Below are 10,065 nucleotides of genomic sequence, written 5' to 3'. Positions count from 1 at the left end.
TCCCTCCAACATTTAGTTCATCCTCAGTCCTACTGAATTCGCACCTTAGATATTCCGTCTTTTGTCTACTGATCCGTAGCCCATTTTGTTCTAAGGCCTCCCTCCAACGTTCTAGTCTTCTATTAAGTTCATCCTTTTGTTCCGATACAAGCACGATATCATCGGCAAAAATCAGACACCAAGGGATGTTCTCTTGTATTCCTTGAGACAGCTCGTCGAGGATCAAAGCGAAAAGGAAAGGACTAAGGGCTGATCCCTGGTGCAAGCCTACTTCTATCGAGAAATACTCTGTGTTTCCCACAGGCGTCCTAACACAGGACTTCGCCCCATCGTACATATCTATAATAGCTCTAATATACTTACTTGGGATACCCCTAACATTAAGGGTCTTCTAAATCAGCTTTCGCGGTACGCTATTATAGGCCTTTTCTAAGTCTAAGAAGACCATCTCTAGACCCTTTTGTTTCTCCCTATACTTCTCCATAACACTTCTTAAAATATGAATTGCCTCCATCGAAGAGCGCCCTGGCATGAAACCAAATTGGTTTTCTGAAACCGTAGTTTCGCGTCGAAGTCTAGTCTCAATCATGTAAAATGAAGTATCTTTAAAAAGAACAAATTAAATGAAGCAAAACTCACCCAAAGTGTACTTTCATCCAATTAACATGTTAATCTATATATTGTAAAATTAACTTTAATGAGGGAAAGAATGTTCGCGCTGCTACGAGAATTGGATTCACATATTACCTTAAATTTTTTGGCTTAAGGAATATTGGTTAATATCTTTCGTAACCACTTTAAACTTTAAATATTGTGTTTGCATTTCTTCCCTAACTTGTACTTTTTTGCAAAAACATATGTTACACTAGCACAAGATCAAATGATTTTGACTAGATTTTTATTGAAATAACGGTGTATGATGAGCTAAAAAAACTCTATCTCCCTCCTTTTGGAGTTATGCCTTAACGTCTTGTGTGTGCATACTAAATATGGTTCCTATCAAATAAGTAACCAAGACACAGTAGCGATTTTAGGATCAATATTCAATGGGATCCTAAAAAAAATTTCGATAACATTCTTGCACAAAATATTGAATGTGTCGGGTCAAATCGGGTCGGGCGCGCCCAAAACACAAAAATAGTTTCATCTCGTTGACTTGGGTGGTAGTGTGCCATGCTCGGAAGCTATCCCGGACCAGAAGTTCATTCAAATCAATTTTTGTGTACTTTCTGAAAGGGGCTTGATGCTCATCCTCTTCAAGTACTAAAAAATAAATTTTTTGTGATAAATTTTGAAAAACTAGTGGTGTCACAAGACTCCACCGGTCCTCACCTAAAAAGACACCATGATTTATCTTATAGGAAACCTTGCAAGTTGTTTTTTTGGACATCATTTTGAGATCACCCAGTGGGACTAATTCACCCACGCGTTTATCTCTCGTAGTTGCATAACCCGCCCCCAACTACTGCCCTGGAGGAATCCCGGATCAATCCGAGGGCATGACCGGTAAAACCTCCCCTCTCTGCTGCCCTGCACTAAGCGAAAGGCGACCTGGGTCAGGTTAGGGATAACATTGAGTGTAATGTTGCAGCCCAGCGACGTCGAATTCCTGACCTCTCGCTTAAGAGAGGCATGCCAATACCAGTTGAGCTACAAGCCTACAACTCAATGTTTACCTTGCAAGTTGTTTTACTTGCGGGTCTGGAGTTGTGAATATCATGTACGACGTGGATTTCTAGCAAACTTGAGTCTAGAACCGTCAAATGTATTTTTGTGGGGTACCAAAAGAAAATGACACAGAACTATTTTACAATTCCATCGAGAAAACATTGTTTGTTAATTGAGGTGATGAATTTTTAGAGAGAAATCTTCTTTTGAAGCTAGCGGGAGCAAAGTAGATTTCGAAGAAATTTAAAGTGTACAAGATACAACATCTTTAGTTCGCGCTGCAAACGTATTTAGCATGATCTTACTGATCTAGAGGCACATCATGAAACACGTTTCATATACGACTCGATGGATATGGAATTTTTCATGACCGAAGAAACTTAACTATGGGATTATTGCGAGCCACTAACGAACTAAGAAGCCAAGTATTCAGATATGCAATACAAGAAAAATAACCAAGTTTGAATTTAGTTTATTATCTTCGACTCAATCCATGCCATCTATGTTTTCTGAGTTCATTTTAATTTAAAAAAAAAAAAAAGACTAAAATGTTTGTTTTCAAGCATCAGAAGCCTGTTTTATTCCTAACTTTGATATTTTTTTTTTTTTTTTTTTTTTGTACGGCAAGCTTGCATCAGTCCGGACCGAAGCCTAGTCATCATTTGCAGATACACACGCGTTCGGGCAGGAAACCCGAACCATATTACAGGGATCCGAACCTTAAACCATCCCGAGGGGCAGGCGGGTCAGATCTGAGTCCTGAATAGGTCGGTAAAACCTTCCCAGGGGCAACCCGGCTTATGGTAAGTAAGCCTACCACGGGTATTTTTAAAGAGTGGTTTTAAGTTGATGTACTGTATTTTAAACATGATTGTACAACTTTATCCTAGAGTACCTTCCGCACCTACTACACCCTCTCACTCATGACACCCTTTTCCGTGTTGTCGAATGTCGTAACTCAAACCCTGGCCCGTTTGAACACACATTCGCTTCTGCCCATATTGCGATGTCTTTGCCCTTTCCATTTACTGAATGGTGATCTCAAACTTTCCGAACTTTCTTCGGTTCGTAGACATGCATTAGACCACTCTTAACTATGACGGTCCGTCATGGGATCACTGACTGCCACATCAGCGCCACATCAGCACCTTCTTCCCATAACTAACCAACCACTAAATGCTAACATCCATGAGATACCATCACTTGGTCCCACCTCTATTTTTTTTTATTAAACTTTTATATAACAATTAAAATTCTAAAAATAAAAGTTTTATTAATAAAAAAAACATTACAAATTCCTAAAAAAAAAAAAACCATTACAAAGTCCTAAAATTAAAAAAAAAAAAAAAGTACAAAGTACTAAAAAAAAAAAACATTACAAAATCAAATTAGTCATCGTATTCGTCCTCCTCTTCGTCGTCCTCTTCATATTGGTTATTAGTTCCCGAAGGTCCTGCTTCATTTGCCAAAGGTCCTGCTTGTTGGTTAGGTCTAATACGTGCATTTGGTGGTAAACTCCAAATGTGTTCGATAAGGTTGTCTCGGAGGAAACGATGAATGGTAGAATCTCGCAGTTCTTTGTCCATTCGCAAATGCGTATCGAATCTTTCTCTTATTGATAATGAACGACGAACCGATTGATAATCCTCCTCTAACCCATAAAAAGCTCGACCATTATCTTCAGTTATCATGCTGTGTAAAATCACGCACGTATACATAATGCACTGGATCTTCTCGATATAGAATTGTCTTGCAGGACTTTTAATGATTGCAAAACGACCTTGAAGAACACCGAAAGCTCGTTCGATATCCTTTCTTGCTGACTCTTGGTACCTTTTGAATTTTGTTGTTTTTGGTTCAACCGTACTTTTGAACGATTTCACAAGGGTCGTCCAATCAGGATAAATTCCGTCCGCTAAATAATACCCTTTTGTAAAATGTTTCCCATTCACCGCATAGTTACACGGTGGGGCTCTATCTTCAAGTAACTCTTTAAATAAATCGGATTGATTTAACACATTGATATCATTATTTGAACCAGCTGGTCCAAAGTAAGCGTGCCAAATCCACAAATCATACGAGGCGACCGCTTACAACATTATTGTTGGGTGACCATGATCGCCTCGTGTGTATTGACCTTTCCAAGAAACTGGACAATTTTTCCAAGCTCAATACATACAATCTAGATTACCGAGCATGCCCGGAAAACCATGTATTTGCTCATGTTTTGTAATTAAACGTCGAACATCATGAGTATTAGGTTTTCTTAAATATTCGGTTGAAAATAAATGTATAACACTTTTGCAATAATTTTCTAAACAACGGTATGATGTTGTCACCAATATGCAAAAACTCATCAAAAATATCAGGAGCAACACCGTATGCTAATTGTCGTATAGCGGATGTGATTTTTTTGATAAATAGTAAATCCAAGTAAACCGGTTGCATCCCTTCTTTGATGAAAATATTTAAAGTATGAAGGAATAGGTTCATGAGAATAACCGAGTATACCTGCGGATATACGGTTAAACAATCGACGGCTCATTCGAAACCTTCTTCGAAATTTATCTTCGGGGAAGGTTTGGTGTGTCGGAAAAGTAATCATTCCACAAGACTGTAGCCCTTCCAGCCCGATCTCTATGAAAATATCTTCTTGGATTTCTCGGAATAGGTTGTGGATTTTCTTCCTCTTCTTCGGCATCTAAAAAATCAAGAATTTCGAGTTGTTGCGGATCGTACGCACTTGTTACTTGTGCGAGGTCTTCTAAATCGTAATCGATATTATTCATTGTTTGGATATTGTTGTAGATAGAGTGTAATATTAATGTTGAGTGTGTATTTGTTGTAGAGTTGTGGAGTTATTGTGTTGTGGAGTATGTATAAATATAGGAATTTAAGAAATAAAAAGAATATTAAATAATTAATATAGCCGTTATTAATTTAAAAAGTAGCCGTTTCTTTTACCACCTTCCGTGATTCATATTGTCTTTGCAAAGCAATTCTATAGGGCGGTCGATCAAGGGCTAGTCGATGACTATACGCTAGTATCGGCGCCCTTGAAGGGCGTGGCCAACCACGGACCAACGGCGGCCACCGATACTAGTCTACTCCTCTTATAGTCTAAAAAATTTACAAAAGATATGTCAAACATGGAAAACTTGTACCATGGTCATACAGCATTGCAATTTACAATATTACAGCATCCAACGATCATATGAACAAATTTGTTGAAGTAAAAAAAGTAGCCATTAATCAAAATAGGTACTAAAAATTGTGTCAGAAACATCAGAAATGCACTCTTAACTGTGATCCTTGTAATCAATCTGATTTAGGTCGTTCGTGTAGTTTGGTCTCCGCTACTAAATCCATAATATATTGATTCAATTGGTTGCCAAAGGTCTTGGTAGAGAACCTGGTGGCAACATGGGTTCGTGCATTTGCGCCCATTCTTTCAGCCAATGAGGGATCCTTTAAGAACTTGGCCATGGCAGACGAGAAGCTTTGTGGGGTCGGGTCACACAAGAACCCAGTCTCACCATCTTTCACTGTCTCAACTGGTCCACCACTATTGCAGGCTATCACGGGTTTATAGGCGGCCATGGCCTCCAGTGGAACGATTCCAAAATGTTCATCCTGAAAATTCAATCCAACCAATCTTCAGTTCCAAAAAGTACAATTGGAAACACATTCATAAACTTTAGCAGATCTTGCAGTTAAACTAGATGGTTTCTTTACAGCAATTATACCTCATTCTATATTATATGGGTCAAACATAGAGTATGCTTAATGGTCCCATACACAGGTAAATGAGCATTTTGCGTACATACACGGTGGATCTTGTAAAATGGGTGGGCGGTGTAATAGGCCAAAACGAGGTTCAAGTTGAAAATGGTGTTCTTACAACAGATTGGGTTGCCCAAGAACATAATACCTCCATTTTTCAACAGATAATATGATTACAAAAATCATTTCATTATTATAAATTTTATACAGTAATAATGATCTACTTTTTTAAAAACAGAAATTGTAACATTCACTACAATTATTCAGCGCTGTTATCATGTTCTTGGAGACTATAGGCATTAAAATTACATTTTGGTTGACTTTCAGCCCGTTAGACTAATTTCAGATTTAGCAAACTTCTTTGATTTGACTTGTTAGGTATAAACCAAAACCACTCTACCCAATCAATGCATTTGTAAGTGAATGAGGTTGAAATTTCCACTTCTATTTAAAAAGAAATTTATGATGTAGAGTACTTTATAAGGTACCTTGGGAGTATACATGACACACAGGCAATCAGAGAGAAGGGCATTTCTTTCGGAAGTGGAACAAGACGTGATGAACTTGACCTGGTTAGAAACACCTTTAATATCTGCCAAGAATTTTAGTTGCTCCAAGTAGTCAACATTTTCTTTCAACCGCTTATCGAATCCTCCTGAAAAGAAAAGCATGATGATTAGGAAGAACTGAAGAAATAAAACTTTAGTAATATGAGTGAAATTTGTGCAATCAAGTACAGAACTCAAAGACCCTGTGTATCTACAGACCTTTAAGGAGGTGTTTGTTATTGCTTTTTGAGATTGATTTTCTGATTATCACGTTTAGAAATCGCAAATAATCGTTTTTGAGTGTTTGGCAAATAAATAAATTTAATTGATTATTCACGTTTGGAACCCATCAAAACGCAGAAATTAAGAAGGGAGGGATGAGTTGCTGTGGGGAAAACTCAGTTGCTAAAACCAATTCATGTCATTTTAATTTACAATTTTACCCTCATTTTGCTATACCAAAACGGCTACTGTATCTGAACTTTGACCACCTATTCTTCCTAGACTTGCTTCATATATCAGTTATCAATCAACTAATATTGATAAAAAAAAAGTTTATTATCAGACTTTGCCACGTGATTCATAAATAATACTCCGTATATACTTCAAATTCAATTTTTTTCATGCTTTTTTTAACTTCAAATGTTATGTTATGTTATGTACGAGTATTACAGAGTATATTTTTATGATTGTACCCAGTAAGTTTTAATTTATTTCAATATATATTACATTCTTAGTTTTTAAACATTGATCGAATCTAAGAATCTAACGTATTCTACTATTTTTTCTAAGTTTATATTTTTTATAAAGAGTTTTCGTTAACATACTTTATATTATGGGACATTGATTTTGCATATTTGATTACTTTAAAGCAATGTCCTCTTTAGTAAATTTACATGTTAAAATATCAAATAATCTAATTTTCACAAACACTCAAAAACTGATTATTTGATTATTACGATATCAAACAGAATAATCAAATCCAAACACCATTTATTAAAACCACGTTTTGCTGCAGCTGATTATTTGATTATGATTATCCAAAACGCATAATCAATTTTCAAAACGCAAATCCAAACACCCCCTAAATATATATACTTAAATTGAACAGAACGCGCCAAAAATACCTCCTTACGATAAATTAAAGCAGTATAACAGGTATGAGTAAGTCTTATATAGTCGAGGTGCGATTTTTCATATAACAACTCAAGTATTATATTGAAAACAAAAATAACAATTCATGCCATAAGGAAGGTGAATTCTTCCATTTGCAGACATATTTTATACAACAAAAAATTATATGAGAATCTAAAAATCTACTCTTGTATGATAGCTTGAAGTCAAAGGCACTTACCTGCAATAGTCAATGTCGCATCAGGAGAGCCAAGCATTGCAAATGCCGATATTACCAAATCCATGTTCTTTTTCCTTTCAAAACGGTTGATTGAAAGGAAATTCAACCTGCAGAAATGATAATTGGAAGTAAAACCCTAAAACCAGAGAGGTAAAAACTTAGAATAAAGGCTCACTGAACCTCAAACTAGTAAGATACCAAGAGAAAAAGAGCATTTGCTTTACTTGTAAGCATTCGGTTCGCTGAACTGATCCACATTTACAGCTGGATAAAGCACGGCTGGTTTTATCCCCAAAGCATCAAGCCGCTTAAAGGTTGCAGCAAAAGTAGATGCAGTAAATTTGCTGTTAACAAGAATCAGATCTGCCATCCCCGTTGTTAATTGTTCTAAAAAGTTTATGGGCATCCGATATATCCTTCTAAGAAGAGTCGTGTGTTTAGCCAGCAACAAATCAGGAAAATGACAATAGAAAACAACCTAAATCGAAAACACAAGAATTAATCAATAAACACTGAACGACATGTAACATAATAAAACTATCCAATATGTAACTGGCGTAACCTTTGTAGACTTCTTTAACTTCATAATTGGAACGACAACAGAGACTTGATCAGTGATTACAACATCAAAAGTTTGCCACTTAAACAACACACAAAGAGCTACGAATATGCAACGCAGGTACGCACATACAGCATGAAAACGATAAAAGATATGCCTAGGAAGAAAAGATCCATATACTGTAACTTCAAATGTACCTGTATACATACAGAAAAACACATGTTTTGCACGTAAATGAAGCAATAGATGGTTATTGAAATCACTAGATTAGCAAAACTAATTTTCCTCACCGGCTAAAGTTTCCTCGAAACAACGAGTCCTGTCATGATGAGAAGTGAATATGTGAACATCATGACCATGAGATGCAAGTTCAACTGCTGCATCAACTATTAACCTTTCAGCTCCACCTAAAACAACACGAAAACATTATATATTATGCACTCCACTAGTATTATCGTTATATTCGCAAAATATCATAAAACGAGGTATCTAGGGTTTCAAAATCAACTGCAAAACTTCACTATTAACAGAGGATTAATCAGACGATCTTATAAGGCGGTTATGTATACTGTTGATTACACGGTAACATCAACAAATCTTCAATTGATGCATACAATTCTAATCTAAAGGGATATAAACACACATGGATCATATATATACAGTTACTAACACTGAATCAAAGCTACAGAGCATGAAAACTCATAATTGCACAAAGCGATTAAAAAAAGGGAATCGAACGAACAGTTAGGAATTAAAATATTTTATACAGTATAACTGTAATTGTTTGTGTGGAAATGAATACCGATTCCGAGATCAGGATGAATAATTGCGATGTTCATCTTCGAGTCGTTATTCTTCGCATCCATCGCCTTAAACACTTTTGCTCTGTTTGCTAATCAAAAGGGGGTTTACACTTTACAGTTGAAAACAAGTGCTGTTTTTGTTGAGCAAATTAAATTAACATAACTTACCCTTTAAGTATACCATAAAGTCTTGTTTTGGTTCTTGATATTACGTTGTAAGCTGTAAGCCTGTAACCGCTCTTTTTTTGGGTTCATTATTAGTCTTTATTACTACTATTAATTAATTTTAATACTAGAAATGGGTCCGACACGGGCTTCGCTGCATGTCCCGTTTTTATCGACTCCGGGTCGTATTTGGTGGTCGTTACATGAAAATTATAAATGAAGGACTAAAGTTACATATATATCTTGTTTTTCTAGCTAATGTTGCGTAGTAGATCGCTAGAATAAAACAAATGGTTGTTGCTCTTTGCTCTTTGGATCCTTTTTGGGGGGCCTGCAACTTTATCAAAGAGCACGATCTTATGTACCCGCATCAGTACAATCGCGAAGCTGATAACCACAATGAATAAGATATTGTTCCATACGCTATTCAGTTTAACAATGTTTGTCCTCAGACATTGAATTTGAAGTTCAATACATGGATCACAAATTAAAGACTTTAACATGGTAGAATAGTTAAAAAATTGTTACCAAAACCTTGAATAACTTGATCAGTGGGATTGTTTTTGCCCATGCTATGAATGAAAGTGAGTCCACTAACATGGATTCGACACTTATTAAACCAAAGTAAATAATGACGATTAAACTAAAGTTAATTAGAAATCTTATTTTACTATACCTTGACAAAAAGAACTCAGAAACACCGTCCAAAATTGTAACCCAACGCCTTCTATCACAAACCATAACCGACAACCTGAAAAACAAAAATATTCTACTATACCTTGGCAAAAAGAACCCAGAAACACAGTCCAAAATTGTAACCCAGCACCTGATATCACAAACCAAAACCCACAACCCAAAAAACAAAATTAATGAGAATAAGAACTGAAACAACGAATCACCCATAAGAACAATCAAGTAAATAACAAAAACACAAAACAACGGAACAAAAAGGTATTCAACAAAAATCACGCTTACCTTAAAACAATGCCAGATTAAATGTATCACTGCAAGTAGGCTTTAGTCAATTGATAACCCAAATTGATGAACTACAAAGAACGCTCACAAACATCAGAATCAAAAACATTATTAAAATGTAAAGGCTGAAAACAATATGTAAAGGAGTTAGCTAGTACAACAAACCAAAAAGTTTCACATGTTACTGCTTACTTTTAATAGTCTCATTAT

General features: G+C 36.0%; 1 protein-coding gene across 1 annotated transcript; it reads right to left on the bottom strand.

Annotated features, from left to right (window-relative positions):
• Positions 1-4,825: 4,825 nt before the first annotated feature.
• Positions 4,826-8,847, bottom strand: LOC139886085 (uncharacterized). The gene is made up of 7 exons (XM_071869828.1): positions 8,715-8,847; positions 8,203-8,319; positions 7,916-8,109; positions 7,578-7,831; positions 7,354-7,460; positions 5,940-6,106; positions 4,826-5,301 (listed from the first exon to the last, which is right to left on the bottom strand). The coding sequence occupies exons 1-7, from the start codon at positions 8,776-8,778 to the stop codon at positions 4,987-4,989; spliced, it is 1,218 nt and encodes a 405-aa protein (XP_071725929.1). The 5' UTR covers positions 8,779-8,847; the 3' UTR covers positions 4,826-4,986.
• Between the last annotated feature and the right edge of the window lie 1,218 nt (positions 8,848-10,065).

This window comes from Rutidosis leptorrhynchoides, chromosome 1 (assembly GCF_046630445.1).
Source record: "Rutidosis leptorrhynchoides isolate AG116_Rl617_1_P2 chromosome 1, CSIRO_AGI_Rlap_v1, whole genome shotgun sequence".
Classification (NCBI taxonomy): Eukaryota; Viridiplantae; Streptophyta; class Magnoliopsida; order Asterales; family Asteraceae; genus Rutidosis; species Rutidosis leptorrhynchoides.
This window is presented reverse-complemented; position numbering and strand designations above follow the sequence as displayed.